Genomic DNA, 20,564 nt, shown 5'->3' on the forward strand with positions numbered 1-20,564 from the left:
ATTGCGTTGGATCAAATCCTATCTTGAAAATAGGTCGCAGGCAGTCGTTGTAGGCGGACATAGATCAGATTTTATAAATGTTACTTCTGGTGTGCCTCAGGGATCTCATTTAGGGCCCTTATTCTATAACGTTTACTTGTATGACATATATTCATACCTTAAACACTCGAAATTTTTAATGTATGCTGACGACACAAAAATTTTTCTTAGAGTTAAAAGCAACGCAGATTCCTTAAAACTACAATATGATCTCGATTATTTAACTACATTTTATGAAAGAAATCGCGTTACTATTAACATTAACAAATGTCAAGTTATCTCTTTTACAAAAAAACGCAACCCAATATAAATACCTACACAATAGCTGGTACCAGACTTACAAGGGTTGATATTGTTATGTATTTATACGAAATTTACGTTTGATCATCATATTGATATTATTACTACTAAATACAGATGTCTTGGCTTTATTATGAGAATTTGCTCATCTTTTCGTAATCCTTCATGCATCAAGAGTGTATACTTTGCATATGTTAGAAGCGTCCTCGAATTTGGTTCCGTCGTCTGGTCTCCCCATTACCAAAAATATAAGGATCAAATCGAATCCGTGCAGAATAAGTTTATGAAATTTCTTAACTACAGATCTTTTAATACGTAGATAGTTGTAAAAAACATGAAATGCTTTCATTGGAAAATAGACGTGTAATGCTTATGACGCTCTTATATGATATAGTGAATTCACACATAATTGTGAATTGCTTGATAGTCTAGGCATATTCACGCCAAAACAACGTACGCGACATACAAAATTTCTGTACACCTTACCGCAGGAATTACACTCGTAACGAAAAACTAGATTAAGTTACATGTACAATAACTTTTAGACCTTTTTCGTTTTAAAAAACCACTTTTTAAAAAACATGTCCAAAACCTATTGTTCAGTAGACAAAACCCGTCAATTGAACGTCCGTAATGTTTTCCACCTATTAGTAACAAATATTTATAGCAAGCACTCAGAATGTCAAGATGATACTTTTTAGCTGACAGAGAAACACATTTTTATACACATACAGTACGTACATATGGATGACTTTATGCATTATATTGTAACGTGATTTACTAATTGTACTTATCCTTACCTGTTCTTTATCTTTGGTTCTGACCTGTTTAAATGTTTAAGTGTGTAACTGTATTGTTTTATATAACCAAATGTAACTTTAATATTAAAGATTCATGAGGTATCTGTTATTGGCTTTACTAACTAAGTAATACTATACATTGTCTATAAATTGTATAAGCTGTTGATTACCTAAAATAAATAAATAAATAAATAAATAACATAAAACAGTTTTATTAATATCTATACCAGTGATTTTTAATGTACAATGATAATTTTGGAAAAATCTTCTGGCTGTATTGCCGTCATTAGTGTTGCTATCTAACAACTCCTCATATTTTTATACTGTGCCTTGTTCAGATCCAATTTTATGAAAATGCTAAGAGCTTAATGTTTTGAATATGCTGTTATATGTGCCGGTTCATTAATAAGACTACTCATTAAGATTGCTCATTTCATTCTAGTTTTCTGCCGGCAATGTTCGTAAAATATCAACGATGAAACCCTTAAATGTACATATGAGTTCAGTATGAAGTCCACAGGTTAATCCCTTGTTTTTCCGTTTCTTTGTCCGAACTGTCTTCGTACGTTTTAGAAGGTCTGCCTCTTTTCTCTGTAGTAGGAGGTTCAGATGTAGTTTTTTCTAGGTTTACAGTGAAAATACCATCCTATCAATTGCTATTTTATTTAAAAACTGAGAATTTCGTATAGCGTTGACGAAACTGAGTTATGAAGGTCTAAATACTTGCGATAATTTTTGCTATATTGGCATCTGAAAATTCGGTAAAATTATTTCGTATATAGTTTGAGATAGAATCAACATAATTTGTATCACTTTAAATCAATAAGACACTTTAAGTCGCGTCTGGTACATGAGAATTCACTCATTGGGGCGAGATGAGTAATTAACAATTGTTTAGTAATGACAAATGCTTATGAAGAACTGTAATATTTCATATGCAAATACATACACTATTTTATACTTGATAATGATCATATACGTGTGCAAAATTACTTGATAAAAAATATTTATCATTATGCGGTATAGAATAGGTCTGTATGGGAATGGGAAATAGTTATAGAGTGATAGTGAGTGAAATAGTTGATAAAAGTAAAGCAAAAGATAAAATATAAAGTAATAATTGAGCAAAAAGTATTTTTTTGAATATTCAGATTCTCAAATAAAGAAGAAAATCTTAATATACGTACTTAGAAAAAACAAATCTCACCATGATATTATACTCGATTTAAATATTTTACGCAGTGAAACTGCAAAAAAAAATGTTATGCCATCCCTAATAAATAAAACCAAATTTAGAACTTCGGCAAGCTTCGGCAACTGTCAAATCTCCAAGTGAAAGTCTGAGAAAAGAAAATAGTACATATAACGATATATGGATTTTTAGTTAAATAATATTCGACTAAACTAAATATATTTTTATTTTATAGTAAAGTACACATTCTAAGCATTCTAAAATGGTATCACACTATATGACTTGATATTGTTTTGATACTATAAACTTGTACCAAACAAATTTAAGTTACAAAATTATTTTTGTATTTTTTTCATTACTTGACTTTAGAGGCCTATTCTATGAAGTATGAATAGTCAGAGATTTGAATCATATTTATAATGATAGAGTAACTCTTTGGCTACAAGTTGAGGTATTATATATGCATATCCACTGAGTTTTAGAAAAAGTATTTATGAGATGGCTTTCTTAGGCGAGTTCCCACTGTGCGGTGTGCTAAATCGCTTGACCACCGAGGGCGTCAAATTGGCTAAGAATAAGCATTGTGAGACAAAAACGCGGTAGCGGGGTGCAGCAGGGAGATATCTGTTAGTCTGCATTTAGCGATATATGTTTTTTAATTTAATAGCAATAATTGCCTATGTCTATAGCTTACGTGTTGTAACTTGTAAATTCATTCTTTTAGCTGAGGATTATCGCCATTTTGGTATAAAGTTTGTAGACCCCAATTTCTGAAGGTGTAATTTTTTATTGAAAAGAGATTGCAATCAGATGATCATAGTTTTTGCATCGCTGAATATATTTAAACGTATCACAGTATAGTTTTAGGGTTCAAAGAAAAAATATAGATAGTCGAATACGTGTACCTACTTGTGAGCCGTGGTTTGGTTTCGCTATATCCGCTCAATTAAGTGCCGGATGATTCCTCGTTCAGAGGCGAAACACATATCGCAGTATTCAATCGGTATAAAACGATCGGTAAGTATTTTATCATCATTAGAGAAGGTCGTAACGGTAGTCAAACTGAGTAATCAAATCAAATCAAATATTAATGTAGAACATTTTATGTATATCAAGTTTTTTGTAAAAAATATTCTTTGTCTAAGCGACTTTGTACTAACGATAGTTTTGAAATCATGTTATTATTAAATAATAATTGTGACTTTTGTTTGTAAATGGAATGGAAAAAACGTATACAAAATTTTAAGTGACGCTTAGAATGTACACGCACACAAAATCGACAAACAGATTAAATATCTAACAATAATTGTTGTGAGTTCTGTTACATTGATAAAGTCTTTTAATAATATATGTCATATACCTTTCAAAGATAGAGAAGAGAGTACATTACATTGTTTTTAATGGATGATAATGGAATGTTGTTGACGCCTGCTCTAACAGTTTACGCTGGCGGGGCACCAGTAGCAAGAAGAACATGAGAGTTAGTTCATCATGACAAATTAACCCGGAATTTATCATGATATTTTCCAGGGGAAATCGCGTCAAGATCAAGCTGACATGGTACATTCCAGGCGATGGGGTCCACATAACTAGAGAGAAGGGGATTATTAGTAATGGATCTAGAACCCACTGCTAGCAATGTACGTTGTCAGGTTGACCTCTACGCGGGTCCCCCTGGATAAATTCCTGGTGAATTTGCCACGACGCATCATGGTAATTTGCCACGATGCATAGCGATGGGCAGACTGACCTGACCTCATACTTATCCCAGCATTCTTTACTGGTCCCAGCGTATACCATCACCGCAGGCGGGTGCACCACTCCATTATCATCTATTGAAAAAAGTCCACATTACTAACAATCCCCTTTTCCCTATTATATTTTTACTATAAGTACAAATTGGCTGTACGTGCAATTTATATGCTGCTAGTGTATAAACATAAATATTTATGACTCTTATTGTAGATGGGTTACTCAGAGGTATAGTCAACTGCTACGTCATTATGTAAGCAAATTGACTTGTTCATATTTCGAACTACGCCATTTGAATCCAACATGGCAGGGGGCGAAACATAGATTAACGTAAATTGGAGAATTTTTGTCCACAAAAGTTCACTCTCTCCTTCCCGTCGATCATCTTGATAATTTTTCTTTTATTTTGATGTTTTTATGAGATGATAACGGTTTACGACTTACGGGTAACAAAAACGAATAAAGGCTAACTCCTGCCTAACGGATACGACGTTATGTCTGTAGTAATATATATCATCGTACATATATATATTTGTAAATATATACGATGATTACCAAAAGACCACCAAGTCGTCATGTCGCATGTTTGCCATTACAAAAAATAAATTAAACATGTCCCGTGACAACCATACCATCGTTTCTCAATTTAACAATAACTTTTATAAATTAATTCGCGAAGAGACATATGCTAATATGTGATGTTGCGAACGTTCGTTCTTGTAGCAATATTTCGTGCAATTATTTAAAAGTGAAATTTCACAAAAAGTTCTATTGTGTGAACTGTATGTATGTCATATGCAATAGAAAGAGAAAATGCTTGAGTTGAATTCAGTCCCTAACTAAACAAACTTTAATCAAACAGAGGGCACTCCAAACACAGATGGAATTATGGACCAGCTTTTTTTTAAAAACGGGTTATTTCATACAGATCCGCCCACCTTTATAAAGGTTTACGAGCGGATATTGTGGGATTATTACCCACTAAAATGTCCACGGCATATTGGCATTTACATATATAAAAGTAGATAGTAGCCGATTTTCAGACCTACTGAATATGCATATAACAAGCCGTTTCGGAGGAGTATGGTATGTAACTAACATTGTGACACGTGAATTTTATATATAATATTGTCATACATGTCTATTTACAAAATGGTCTTATTCGTACTTACTTTGTAACAGACCTATCATTTTTACATTCTACGTAGAAAATTAGCTAATTATTAGATTCTAACTACTAATGTCAAAAGTAGCTTTCGCAAGTCGATCTAGACCAGATTGCAAATGTGAAAACACCGAATAGGTGCAAAGAAACTCTCACGATGTTTTGGAAAGCCTGAGTTATTGCAGAAACATTGAAATTTAACAGGTTAACGAACCAAATGGGGCGATTTGTTACGTTAGAAATAGTGGATGAGGCTGTTTTATTATAACTACCTACATGCCCCGTCGTCGCTCGCGTTAATGTACATTTTGTGAACCAATTCTTGTTTACTGTATTCACAGACAAAGCAGCAAGGGAAATTGACACTACTATCTTGAAATAACACGATTTATTTTACTGTATACTTACATTATAGATTCATTTTTTTATTATGGATGATAATGGAATGGTGCACCAGTCTGCGCTAACGGTATACGCTGACGGGGCACCAGTGGAGAATGATAGGACGAGCATGAGGTCAGGTCAGTTAGCCCATTGTAAATTCATGGTGAATTTACCACGATGGAGGAGGAACTGTGTGGAGGTTATCCTGAATGTACTATACGTTGTTAGCAATGGGGTTTTAGTCCACTTTACTAATAATTCCCTTCCCTCATTATAGTCATTAAATTAAGTAGTAAAATAGCCAATGTCCATACTCAGAATACAGTCTATCATAACAGACAAACAGACAAGCTTTAACACAATGTACCGTCCCAATCATAACTTGTGCATTTTTTATTCACTTACCGCGCATAATGTTTGTAGCGGTCACAATCGTAAGTTGGTTTGCGCGGTGAACTCACGCATGTACTTGGCTTGACGTACTCGTGGTCTGTCATCTCGCAAATTGTGAAATTACCGAATAACCAGGATAAATCCAGGAGAATACTCTTCGAAGCATCTCGTTGGAATTAAGGTGGAACCAGAACGTCGCACAAGACTCTATCCAAGTAAGTGCAGTATTCTTTTTATTTGTTGTGATCGCTCCTGCAATGATACCAGAGGGTGGAAGGCGATCGAATTCCTCACGGCCTCATGGTGGCTCCTACATATAATGTCAGTTGAATGGAGGTCATGAAATTTAGAACCCTTCCAACATACTTTCTCTACCCCGTTTCTCCCCTGGGTGACAGTTCTCAGCAATGTTCAATTATTCATCCAAATACCAACACATGAGTATAACGCATCATTCACGTGCGTCACATGATCATGCGATGTCTGTCGTGCTGTTTATATATATGGAGGACGATTACCACTTACCATCAGTTGGACCGCCAACATGTTTACCATTAGAGTTACCAGTTTATCAGAGATTGACTGTACCTAAGTCACACATATTTCGGCCGCAAGGAGCTGGCTAGGTCAGTTGTAGGTCTTTCGAAGGGTGCTGATTAGGAAGTATATTAAAGGATAAGAGACACGACATCTTTGTCTTCTGGAATGGCATCGCGTGAGTGTCATATGATATCGTGATATCCGTAATGCTAAACAAGTATAAGCGATGGTTGCCGCTTACCTTCAGAGGCTTGCTTGTTTGGTATTCGGGGTATCACAAGTCTTATGTTCTTTTTATTAATAACATCATAACATGTAACATGTAAGGAGCAAATAAATAAATTTAAATTTCGAATTAGGTAAAAAAGGCGCAGAAAATTTTACGGTCATTTTCGGCGAATTTTTCAACCTATATGTCTATTCATGTCAAATTCTAATATAATGTAAATTTAACTTAAATAGTAGGTATGTCCATATAAATATTACTAAAATTAAGACAAAGAGTATTACAATGAATGAGATAATTAGCGGTCCTGTGTACGGTTGTTTATCTGTGATCTACAGACGGACGGCACTTCGCGAAATTTATTATAAATTTAATAATGTTTGCAGACTTGCTATAGTGATGTACCTACATATGGTGTAACATCGATATTTATAAAAAAACTACACACACACAGTCAATATACCAAAAACGAAGCATTATATACATGGACGTACCCAGTTTACAGTATTAGTTTGAAAAATTTATGTTTTTTTGATTGATAAACATGAAATGCACCATCTCTGTCGGTATATGTCGTTTTTAGTTTACGGTGTTGTCACCCGAGGATAAACTCCTTACATTGTCAGTTTCACCATCACTTTATACATCATCATCATTAAAATCATCATTTCACGGAAGACGTCCACTGTTGAACAAAGGCCTCCCCCAAAAATCTCCACGACGATTGGTCCTGCGCTGCTCGCAGCCAACGCTTTCCAGCGATCTTGATCTCGTCCGTCGGTCCATCTTGTTAGCTTTCCCACACTGTGGGCTTTGGCTTTCGGTTCGCGGTCGCGCCTTAAGGACTTTACTACCCATTGCCACTTCACTTTCTTAATTCTTCGAACTATGTCTTGTCACTCTGGTTCATCTGCGAATCTCCTCACTTTATCCACCTAAATTAATTTATTAAGCATCTTAGAAATCGTCCTAATATTTAACTAAACTGTCAGCGTATGCCACTGGAAATATAATTCTATCGTCATCAATTAAAAAATATCAAATTTAACAAAATCAGACTCTGGAATTAAAGGATTAGGATTAGGATCCTTCCATTAAAATTTTATTATTTAAATATATTGATTTATACATAAAGAAGCTTGTCTGCGATTGCAAATATTTTATCGATATCGAGTGGCAGGTCGTACGGCCATCACTACGTGGCAGCACCCACAGTGACCCGTGAATGTTGACCGTACCAGAGATGGTGGTTCGATAGCTCGCCGCTGGTTGGGTGGATGACCGGAAAACGCGAAACACGTTTATTGTTTTACACTTGGATATTAATAATTATATTTCTTTGTTGTTACATGAACATGATTAATTGAAGAGGAGTTTATAGTTGCCCGTGACTTCGTCCGCGTGGAATAGTGACCTTGGTTATATAATATTTAATAATCTAACCCAAAGGAGCTAAAGAAGAAAGTTTCATCGTTCTAACATCGAAAATGATGAATTCCCATACAAACTAAAATCCCCTATTTTATTTTACTCCCTTAAGGATAAATTTTCTACAAACTTTAACGTTAGGTATATTTATTTATATTTAATGAATAGCCTAAAAATAAGTTACAAGTTTCTAGCTTCAAAAATGACTATACTTTGATACATCCCTTTTTCGCATTAAATAGTATCCTATGTCCTTTCTCAGGCTCTAGACTCTCTGTGTACCTACCAAATTTCATTTAAATCGGTTCTGTAGTTTTTGCATATAAGTGCGACACACAGACAGAATTATTTTCGCATTTATAATATTAGTAAGGTAAGATTAATTGTTAACTTGTAGAACTAAATAAACAAGGTAAATCAAGACTATTGTTTTATTGTCTGACGTGGTCGAGTTGAGTAGTCATGCTCACTAAAATGCCCAGACATGTGGCGGCGTGGTGGGCCGTGTCATTTGAGCTTCCTAAAATATGATCGAGCGCAGTGATGGCTGGCTCATCCGTCACACTCGTGAACAAGTGCTGCTTGTGGGGATTGGTTTGTTCTAATCACTACGACTGATTTACTCTTACTTGGTTAAAGCAGCTTGCTTTGTAAGCTGTTTCGGTTGTAAGGTGCAGATTAGGCAGTGATAACACAGGATAAGAGGCATGAGTGGTATCACGGTCTCATGATAACGTGATGTTCATGTATATAGGACCGTCTATATACCTACCTGATTACCAATAGGTGAGCCGTAAGCTTGTTTGTCATTTCAATTATATCAAATGTCTAGTTACTCGCCCTGGCTTCGGACGAGTGTACATGTATTATATATATAAACCTTCCTCTAGAATCACTCTATCTACCAAAAAAGCGATTCAAAATTCGTTGCGTAGTTTAAAGAATTAAGCATACAGGGACGGACATACAGCCACAGCGACTTTGTTTTATGCTATGTAATGTAAAACTTTACCTAAATATACCTTTTAGTTATATCACTTGATATATAAGACAGATGCCCAGCCAATCTAATCTCGAAACCAATCTGCTAATAAGAATCAGGTTCACTTCCGATGATCGCGGGTTCGATTCCTCGCACGATGCAAACATTGGTATTTATAAGTAATATTGTTTGTATTGGTCTTTTTTACATATTTTATGTATGTAAACAATGTATGTATTTATATCAGTTGTCTAGTTGTAATATTATGTTGTCTGTGCTAGTACCCATAACACAAGCTCTGCTTAGCTTGGCACTAGATGAATTGGCGTGTATTGACCTGTTATTATTATTATATTACTAGTTGTGCCCGCAGTTGTGTTTAGGCGCGATATATTTCTATAAAAAATATAGCCTATTCTGATGTATAAGCGATATTACTGTAAAGTTTCATCAAAATTCATTCAGTAGTTTATGCGTGGAAAAGTAACAAACATATTACAAAATTTCGAATTTATAATATTGAAATACTTGTTCATTTGAGCACATCGACTTTTTAGGACGCCAACATACCACCTTATACAGTCTTCCACCTGACCTGTGACATAAACAGTACTAAAATTACAAGTGACACAAATAAAACCAATACTAAAAACAACAGTATATTTATTTTTTACTCTTTTTATCGGTTTTCTCTCTCTTCCTCTTGTTGAGAGGATTCCTCGGGTCGTATATGTCGAACCAGTCGTCACTCTTTGTGGACGCGTCCTTAGCTAACACTGCGCCTTTATCCTCGAAGCGGAGCGTGTGGCCGAGCCTTAACAAACAAGGTTGCATATTTAAAATATCAAGAAAACAGAACATATATCATCATGATCTGCTTCTTCTTTATCCCATCTATTTGGTCCGACACCAAATAAATGGGATAAGGAAGAACATGTTTTTCTCTTCTATTCATATTCATCATTCATCTCTTACTATATCATCTGTCACAGTCCATCCATCTCTTATTCGGCTTTACTCTGCCCTTATAAGCATCCACATTCATATGTAGTACTTTCTTTAAAATATTCTCTTAATTCCTACGCATTACATACCTTTTTTATTGGGGGTTTAGGCTATTGTCAGGTGCTTGGACTTGTAGCACTGCGACCTACATAGATCTATTGTGCTCGCTCTTTTTCAGACCCGTCTGGGACATGAATTTAAGGAATATCCTTCAATTCTTAGGAGCGATGTTTTTATCTCCTAACACTACCTATATCATGACGGACGATAACTCTTCTACTCACGCACAACGGCCCGAATGAGAGGCTAATTGCAGAGACTGGAGTCCAACATACAACTCTTCTACTTCTTCGACACTTTCATACTTCCTCTAATGTACTTTTTCATTTATCTTGTCCATTCTTATCACATCACATTTAATAAATTTAAATATTTTAAAACATATATGTAAATTAAATGGAAGAAATATATAATCTAGTACTCACCATTCATCAGTATTAACGTCATCATCTTTCACCTCTTCGCTCTCCCCCTCTGTCTGTACCTTTTCTTTAATGGCGTGAAGTTTGTTTTTGAACTTAGCCAGCAAATCGAGGGTGAAACTTTCTCTGTAACAAAATAAATTATTCAAAATAAACTTAATATTGGCTAGGGCATATAGGTCCCCAAACTTTATTTAGTAGTATTAGTATTACACTAGTCTTGTTTTGCGAATTTGATTTCACCCTTTGCCAATCTACTGTCATAGAAAAATCTTACTGGCGTACACTTTGTACAAAGTCATCTGTGTGGGTACCCCTGTCGCACCTATTTTCCCCGATAGCAGCAGCTTGCTTTTTTTTGCTGTTTTTTTTATATATATATTTACAGACAAATTAATATAAAACCAAAATATAATCATCCAATCGCTGCTCAGTACCTTGTCTATAGCAAAACAGTTTAATACATATATTCACATAAACATACTCACAATATGCCCTAATATTTGTTTAAGAAGTTTAATCATTTTTAAATGTTTGAAGGGTAGTAATGATATTACAGAGTACTGAAGTATCAGAAGCATTACATCTTAGTCCTTAAGTATTGCAATGCATACTACGAGCCTCACGTGATTGCGTGATATCCGTAGTGCTGTATATGTAAATAGGCTATGGTTAAAAAAAATAAGTGTATATATACACTTATTTTTTTTTAAATATATTATTCTTAATTTTGACGACCTCGGTAGTCTAGTAAACCGCTTTAATTTTGATATTTACAGGTTTTTATATGTATAGATTTGGCAGCGAATGTTTTCGATTCAGCGTATGCTGAGAGGATGCACTATGGTTGCCAATTGCCCTCAGGTGGGTCATCCGCTTGCTTGCCCTTCCTACATACATTCCAATACATAGTTCATGTCATATTGCTAGAGCTAAAGAAAAGGCAAAACATTGGTACATTTATTTATTAAAATTAAAAATGTATAAAACACTTTTTAAAGTTCTTATTTTGTGCCCTAAATAATACTAATACAAACTGATACACTACCACATAATAATTGAATCACTTTGTGACGTCACTTAAAATGTAACTATTCCGTCTTCCGAACACTTCCATAGTATAAGCAGGTATTATTACCGACTTACTAGAGCGAAATGCATTCGATAATACTGGCCACCAATAAAAATATGCGGCCATTTAAATTATGAAGAACAATCTTTGTGACGTCACATAAAAATCTAGTAATTCTTCCGTATTTCGAAGACCTTAGCATAAGCAGGTTGTATCGCCGACCTACTAGAGCGAAGGGAGTTCGTTAATACTGGCCATCAATAACAACAAGTGAGTGATCATTTAAATTTCGAAGCACAATTTTTAATTCAAAATAAGAACTGAAAGAGAAAGGACGCTTCGTATGTTTACTGTTTTAAAATAAGAATGTCAGTGACTTAATTGATTTAATATAATTGTTTTTAATCAAATCTAAAGTGTAGAGTGTGTATATTACACGTCGTTACGCGACGTTTCTGAGCAAAGGTAAGTTTGTTGATACTATTGCTTATTATGGAGTGTTCGGAGTGTGGAAGACGTTCTTCCTAGGCGAAATCGTATTTCTCCTTCCATTCCATAAACTATTTTATTTCTACAAACTACAGTCTACTCTCTATTTATATTTCTCCTTTATAAGGATTCGTAATCTAACAGTAATTATATGTTAAACATTGGCAAAAATTTGATGGTTTCATACATTAAAAATATAAAATTTCTATACATATGATAATATATAACTGGTTTTGCTGTCTGTACGTAGAAGATATATATAAAAAAATATTTTACTTTCTTTAATAAAGTAATAACACAAAACAAACATTGATACACTTTTTATGTTACCAATTCTCTTAAAATTTATTCCATCTGAATTAAATCCAATCTCAATGAAAAGATAGGGATATGAATCTGGCATCTGAGCTAGTATTTAATAAAAGAACACTCATCTATGCATAACTAAACCAAAGACAATTACAATTATAAAAGATGTATCATTGATACTAAACCTCTTTTACATTTACACAATACAGACAACAAATTACGTCTATAAAAGTCTGAAACTTTTTTACAAAGCCGTTTGTTATTCCTCTCTCTCTCTCTATCTCCTTTTCACTCACCAGTTCAATATTTAATTATTTCTTCCTATAACCTAAAATACCTGTATAAATTTAGAATACCCATTTTGTATTATATAAATTAAAATAATCCACAGAATAAAAGCGTAATGTATATACAAAAAATGCAGTCAAAATCAAAACTTCACTATTTAGAAGTTGGTTAAAAATAATATGACAATTGAATATTGTTATGATGGAATTTTCTATTTTATTTTCATTATTAAAATTAGTGTGTAACATTTTTGAGCAATAAAATTATAAATATATTCTATTCTGTACCACTTTTATATCAAATAAAACAAAAATAGTAAATGACTTCTTATTTAACATAATTTTATGTCATCATATATTTTCAGTTATATATCCATTGAATAACATTTAAATATCACCAACGACCTCTTCCAAATCATCAGAGTCATTAATGATTGCCTCATCCCAAGGCCCGTACTTATTATCTTTGTAGACTTGCCATCTTACAAACAAGAACGGTAAGTAAATACTTAATATAATAACAACTAGTACAAAATAACAGAACAACGTAACAGATACGCTGTACAAACACACGAAAGTAACAAGTAAAGTGATAAAAAATAACGGTAAAAATAACCTAGTATGTAATAATACTTTGAACAATTGCGGACTTAATACAAATAATATCACAGAAACTGTTAACAGTATGAACGCGTCAAAAGACGTTGATAATCTTGATACTAGACACATAGAGGCGAATATAGCTGCGTTTATTGATAATGATTTTGATACTAGCGCCACGGCGACGTCGTAATCAAAAAATATCAGATGTATCAACATCATAATAACAGCCCATGCGTATATTGTATCGGTACTAACCGTATCGGTTAACGTATGAAATATCGGCGATAACAGGTATCCTATTACGATATATATTAAAACAGTTTTAACGTGTAACAGAGTAGCTGTTCCCTCTAAATAAATATATAACATGTGACATATCAAAGTCACTGCAGCCGATATATATATCACTGTGTACGTTTGCACGAACTTATTATACATATACACATACACAATCGCATATAGTACACACAAACACAGTCGTAGAACAACCCGGAATGAGCCTTGTATAGCTTGCAGTAAAGTCACTTTTTCAATGTTAATATTCTTTCGCAAATCTTCTAGAAACTTCTTATCCGTATAGTTATCTGGGTAATCTCTGTTTTCGTACAAATTCTTCACCCACGGTTTTCTCTTTGCTTTCCTAATGATCTTCGACCGGCGGGCTCTGAAAATCGTTGGTTCTTCAATTAGACATTTCTTGAAATTTATTCTTCTAAATTTCTTGACACAATTATCACCAGGAACATACGAATTAACTTAAAATAAAAAAAAGGTTACGACATTGAAGAAATACAGAAAATACCGCATGTATATTTTAAAATAACTACTGTGTAACCGTTACCCGAAACTTCGTCTGTTTCTTTTTAAGATATAAGTAGCCTACGATTGTTTGACAGCCTCGGTGGTGTAGTGGTATATTGATGGTCGCGGGTTCGATTCCTCGCACGGTACAAACATTTTTATTCATGGGTATGATTGTTTTGTGTGTTTACTATGTATAATATGTATTTATTTTAAAAAAATGTAACCATGTATCAGTTGTCTAGTACTCATAACACAAGGTAAGGAGAGCTTGGGACTAGATGGCGCTGTGTGAATTGTCTTGACATACTGTATATTATATTATTGTCCTCATGATACATTATAATATTACTATCTTTTTATTATGATACTACGTCCTAAATGGACTTGTATATTTCATATACAATTAAAAATCTTATAGTGATTATTTTAAGGTTCAATTTCTTTAATCATTGGCAATAACATCCATTTACTTAAGGAGTAAATATACCCTAGAACTTCAGCTCCAGGACGCAAGCAGAAACCGGGACCTTGTTTACGTAAAATACCATGAATATAAGTAATTGTGCTCAGAGCGTCGTAGAGTATTAGTTACTATCTCATTAAAACAAAACTCAAAGGTTGATCAAATTAGGCTGACACCAAAAAAAATTCTCCTTGGTGACAAAAACACCAATAACAAACCTAAGATTAAATCGAGGGACAATGGTAAGATCGCTTCCTGCCATGTTGGATTCAAATATTCTCAAAGAAATATGTGCATGTTAAGTGTTGCTATTGCCGACGTCGACAATTGCATCAGTCTACCCCATCTGGGATAAGAGTCGTTACGATATGTATAACCAATAATAACTTACCTGGCTGCACCCTTTTTCGGTATCTTCTCCTTCATCTTCCTATATTTGTCCTGCTCTTCCACATACTGTTTGTACATCTCGTTATCCTCTTCTAAATTCTTATCCTGCTTCTCTTCTTTACTCTCTTCGTTCTTTTCTTCTTTGGGACCTTTCATCTCTTTTTTTAGCTGTTTTATCTCGTTTCTTATGCGATCTCTGAAAATAACAATATACATAAGAATATATTAGTGTTATCAAATAAAAAAAATATTCATGTAGGACATTTTGGCCACTTATGAATGTCAAATTTAATTGTATTAATATTTTTATTATACTCCTACTATGTACTAATATTATTACCCACTGTCTTTGATTTTGATCACCAACAGAGAAGGTCGAAACGCTTCCAGTAGCGGTAGTGAGGTTTCTACACTATACAATATTTATCAAGTAGTTTCAATATATAATATATTTTGTTTTACAAGTGGAAGTGAAATAAATACAAAGTAATATAAATCCATTAACATTCTAACATATTTTTAATTATACCAACCTCTCTTTTTGTCTCTCCATATCTCTGTCTTTCCCTAAATAATACTCTTCCTCTGAACTCTCTTCTCCGTCTGTATCATTCTTTTTCTTTTTCCTACTCCCAACTTCTGGACTCTTTTCTCTTTTTGTGTTTAATTTCCCTCTTATGCTACTAACAGCCTCTGCAGTCTTTTGTTTCTTCTCTTCTATTTCTGCACTCGTTTCTTCTTTGTCTATTTGTTCTTCCAATTCTAATTCTGTAAAGAAAGAACATTCCATCACTGATTTATTCATAAGCTCTCCTAGTTGAATATCTTACTAATATTATAAATGTGAAAGTTTGTGAGTATGGATGGATGTTTGTTACTCTTTCAAGCTAAAACTACTAAACGAATTTTGATGAAACTTTACATTAATATAGCTTATACATCAGAATAACATATAGGCTATAATTTAATAAGATATGTAAATTGGGCGAAATATAATGATAAATGTCAAGTAAGTGTGATGCAGACGAAGTTGCACGGGACAGCTAGTACATCATATATTTGAGGGAGCAGGACATCGCTTAATGTAAATTTTTATTAATAACACTAAATGAGCTCTCACATTATTACCTCATTTTTTAATCATATACTGATTATAATGACAAATATGCTGACGGCCCAATTGATGTTATGTTGTAACCGTCGCCTATATACGTGAACAGCACCATAGACATCATGTTATCATGTGACACCCGTGATGTCACTCATGGGTTGCCAATCCACAGGACTTAGATGTCATGCCTCTTATATAAGATAATTTCATTGCTTAATCCTTCGAACGTTTTGACACAGATCTGTGCGCCCCTGTTAAACCGTATTACCGTTTTGTCACAGATATATGCCCGCAAAGCCGAGACTTCTTTTTAACCAATTTAGTCCTTATTTAAAATAAAATAAGATTGAAACACATTTGAAAAAATACAGCTGGCACGCGCATACCGCCTCTTCACTTTCAGTCGCTGCGACAGACTACAGACATTTGAAAGGTTAATCTGTACCCTGTAACCGAAACACAGCTCACAAAACAAGCTGTTTGGCGTCCTTAATAGGTGAGACTGAGGTACCCATGCAGACTATTTTGTAGTCTACTTTTTGTAAAACATGACAAGAATGGGAGATATAAGGTCAGCATTACGATATTTATTAACCATGATAATTGATATTTAGCACTTACCGGCCGCCGTTTTCTTGCTAAGTTTAGGGTCTTCTAGAAGATCGTGCGTGGACTTCGGCTTCCCTCTGTACTCTTGTGCTTCGCCTTCCTCTTCTTCCGCCTCTTCTCCGAACGACAGTAGGCCGAAATTTCTAGTTATAATAAAAATATAATGATCTATATTTGACGTCGGTAGTCTAGTGGTTAAGTATACGCATATAATAGATTTCAATGAAACTTTATAATAATATAGTTTATACATCAGAATAACACAAGAGCTGTAATTTATAGAGATATTAGTGCGAACTGTGCAAAATAAAATCATATGACATTACTTGTCATATAATTTTATTTTATTAGGAAAAAATTCTGCCATCTGTGAGCTATTCTATCGTTACGCCTTCACGACTAAATCACTGAACTAATTTTATGAATTTTTGTATAAAGATATATATAACCTTGAAATGAGGTGGGACAGCACTATTTGAAATTAGAATTTTTATTTATTTGTTAAGTTCTCTGTTACATATAGATAGTAAATTTTCAGTTTAGAACTAAAGATATAAATTCCAAACACCAAGCTACCAAAACAGGGCAAGTTAAATATATTAAAATAAAAGAGACTACTAACTTAATCCCTTGTCGCTCCTTTTTCTTCTTCTTAGGCGCCTCCTCAACACTGGTCTCTATAACCCGTGGCACTATGTCTGTGAATGGGTTAATCAACACTGCAGTGCTGGTGATCTTCTGGGGGTGCTCGGGCCGATCGTCGGGGCCTATTAGACCCTCACTTAACTTCAACACGTTGTATATTGTTTCCCCTGTAAAACAATATGGAATATTGTAAAGTATTTTATGATTAGCATGTGTGAGAACACAAATATTCAGTGATGAAACATGACTACCGTTTCTGGAAGAGATACGACCTTCTATATTGGTGATCAAATTTCGACGGGTATTTAGTTCAGCGACCAAACCACTATCGAACAACCAACACTAGACTTCCAAGCTATATCCATACTCTATTGCCTGATGATACCTCGTTCAGAGGCGAAACACATGTCGCAATATATATGTGTGTAGAGTAGTGTAGACTCAAATAACGTTCGGATTTTGATCACCAATATAGAAGGTCGTAATGCTTCCAATAGCGGTAGTCAAGTTTCCACACTAAATGACTACAATCTGGAAGTTAATTATTTTGCATGAATTTTAATGAAATTTTATATATGTGTTAATCTGTTTCAGAATAACATATAGGCTATAAATTTCAGGCGGGTGTAACCGCAGGCAGAGGTAGTATTAAACAGATCTAGAACCTACCATTGTAATATCCTTCTATACATTAGTTGCATTAAAAACAACTTTGCAACTGACCTGTAACCTTTCCGAAGATAGTGTGTTTGTTTTGAAGCTCAGGAGTTGCAGCGAGTGTGAAGAAGAACTGCGATCCATTGTCGTCCTTACCAGCGTTGGCCATCGCAACCAGCCCTCGTCGGTTGAAACGAAGACGAGAATGAAATTCATCCTGTAAATAAAATTGATTTCATAGTCCGCAAGCCAGCCTCTGGCTTTTTCCTTTCACTCAAAAATGTCATATGCTATTTTAAATAAATAATATAAATTTAAATTTAACTAAATTGGTCACCTTGATCTGTTCCTAGCAGCCATTATTACCACCCCAGTCATACCTAACGTGATCCTGCTTCCAATGGAATGGCCGGACTATTCTTCTAAATATTTTTTCTCGCTTTTACAATCAGAAAAAAAATTATTATTCATTACTCTACCTTAAATGGGGCTCCATAGACTGACTCGCCTCCCGTTCCATCCCCATTTGGGTCACCACCCTGCACAATGAATCCAGGTACCACACGATGGAAAATTGTGCCTGTAAAAAAGTAATATAATAATATATTCCTACCAATTTTAATAATAAATAACCCTGGGCAATTAACACAGTGCTATCTAATACCATGGTAAGCAGAGTTTTTGTTATCTTTATTTTGATGAAACTTGACAGTAATGTAGCTTATACATGAAAGCTCAGCCTATGGCTGAGCATATACATAGGCTATAAATTTAATGGGTGAAACTGTTAGCTAGTATTAGATTGTTCTAGAACCTACCATTGTAGTATCCTTCCATACACAGTTGTATGAAGTTGCGACATGCTTTAGGTGCTTCTTTTGTCCATAACTCAATGTCTATGTCTCCAGCGCTTGTCTTCAATAAAACCTACAACACATTATATTTTTATATATACAAAATTCTCATGTCACAAAGTTACCATACTCCTCTGAAATTACTTGACCAATTTTTATGAAATTTCATATACAGTAGGTCTGAGAATCTGCCACTATCTATTTTTCATACCCCTAATGATGAAGGTTGTTCACCCCTAACATATTTTCTTATATTTTGGTCAAAACATTGTTTTTTATTTTTTTATAATGTGGCATTAAAAAATACATATAACCTTAAATTTTCACCCTTCTATCACCAACCCTTATCTTTTTATAGTAATTGGCAAAACAATGTTTGTGAGGTCAGCTAGTATTACATATGTTTTACCTTTGTTATATGTTTGTTTTTACAAATTGCTGATTGTTTTTCTGGCTACTTTGTCTACAGATTTTGCTACAGTCCTGACTACCATTTTGAGAATTTCTCTTTAATGATTTATGTTTAAAAACATGCATGTCTCACCAGTCAACAGTCCCACAACAAATCTGTTAAAGGCTTGGTGAGCCGATTGCGAGATACAAAAGGAAAAAAAAAACATGCATATATTTAGTTATAGAAGAACTCCATCACTTTTAGAGTACACCATGAAAAGCATAGGCTATCATTATTTTTTAATATGCATTTTAGATAATAAACTATTTCTATATTGCCAAGTAAACAAACTTGATTAATTACTTATTTAAAACTATTATAGGATGACTATTAACATTCATAATGTGTCCCTTAGTGTATTGAACACATTCTCATTTCAAAAAGGGCCTCATAATGAATTTATTATTATATATTATTATTATTTATCCAATAATACTTTTAAGTTAAATATAATTATAAGGAAATGGAGACATATATATGTATACAATTAGTGTACATTACATTTATGTATTATATTATTTATTTAAGAATTACAAATCGTAAGATAACAGACTCACTTTGCCTAAAGCGGGCGGTTCCTGAATGTATATATTACTCATTCTACTTCATTTATTTTATATTTGGATGATAAACCTTATAGTGATTAAAATTTAAAATGGAATAATGTAACTTAATTTAGTTTTTATTTATAAGTCGAATATTATTCTTAAAAGATGAAGGACGTAAAATAAAATACAAACACAAACGAAAATTGTCACAGACTTAAGTCAAAAGTCAATAAAATTGCTCTGTGCTCACAGTGACAGATAATGTCATTCGATTATATGTTATCTGTGGGATAGGTAATATTGTCATAAATGTAATGTGAATTGTAATCGATTATTCGATTATAGTAAGTCATTGATTCAATAATGCTTCATTGAAAGTATTATCTGTGATTTTAAAACACAGCTAAAATCAATGACGACTATTGTTCCAGGGAAAAGTTTTCAATGTCTATAAAATTAATGCTCACGAAAGAATTCTAAAAGCAGGAACCGAGGTTCTTAGGGTGAATTAAGGCAGTGAATTCACAAGATATGACGACATCCCACCACCTATGCGTGAAGTGAAAACAAAATATACTTTC

At 33.9% G+C, this 20,564-nt stretch overlaps 1 protein-coding gene across 2 annotated transcripts; it reads right to left on the reverse strand.

The window, feature by feature from the left end:
* Positions 1-9,864: 9,864 nt before the first annotated feature.
* Positions 9,865-20,185, reverse strand: LOC131855275 (spliceosome-associated protein CWC27 homolog). 2 transcript variants are annotated; one of them, XM_059206523.1, is made up of 10 exons: positions 19,993-20,185; positions 18,946-19,054; positions 18,607-18,707; positions 18,194-18,344; positions 17,448-17,637; positions 16,838-16,968; positions 15,639-15,873; positions 15,107-15,301; positions 10,692-10,814; positions 9,865-10,015 (listed from the first exon to the last, which is right to left on the reverse strand). In XM_059206523.1, exons 1-10 carry the CDS (start codon positions 20,032-20,034, stop codon positions 9,865-9,867), a joined length of 1,428 nt encoding a protein of 475 aa, XP_059062506.1. In that variant the 5' UTR covers positions 20,035-20,185. The 2 variants fall into 2 exon arrangements, with proteins under 2 accessions (XP_059062506.1, XP_059062505.1); XM_059206522.1 differs by lacking the exons at positions 9,865-10,015; positions 10,692-10,814 and adding an exon at positions 13,225-14,112.
* Between the last annotated feature and the right edge of the window lie 379 nt (positions 20,186-20,564).

This window comes from Achroia grisella, unplaced genomic scaffold (genome assembly GCF_030625045.1).
Source record: "Achroia grisella isolate CSIRO2021 unplaced genomic scaffold, CSIRO_AGI_Agris_v1 utg1360, whole genome shotgun sequence".
Taxonomy (NCBI): Eukaryota; Metazoa; Arthropoda; class Insecta; order Lepidoptera; family Pyralidae; genus Achroia; species Achroia grisella.

Bases quoted from the DNA above. Each gene is read 5' to 3' on its own strand.
- LOC131855275 (XM_059206522.1), bottom strand. From the start codon at position 20,034: ATGAGTAATATATACATTCAGGAACCGCCCGCTTTAGGCAAA. The intron at 15,874-16,837 runs GTAAGTGCTAAA...CTTTCTTTACAG, and splicing joins TAGCAAGAAAACGGCGGCCG to AATTAGAATTGGAAGAACAA. The intron at 14,113-15,106 runs GTAAGTTATTAT...AACGATTTTCAG, and splicing joins CCGAAAAAGGGTGCAGCCAG to AGCCCGCCGGTCGAAGATCA.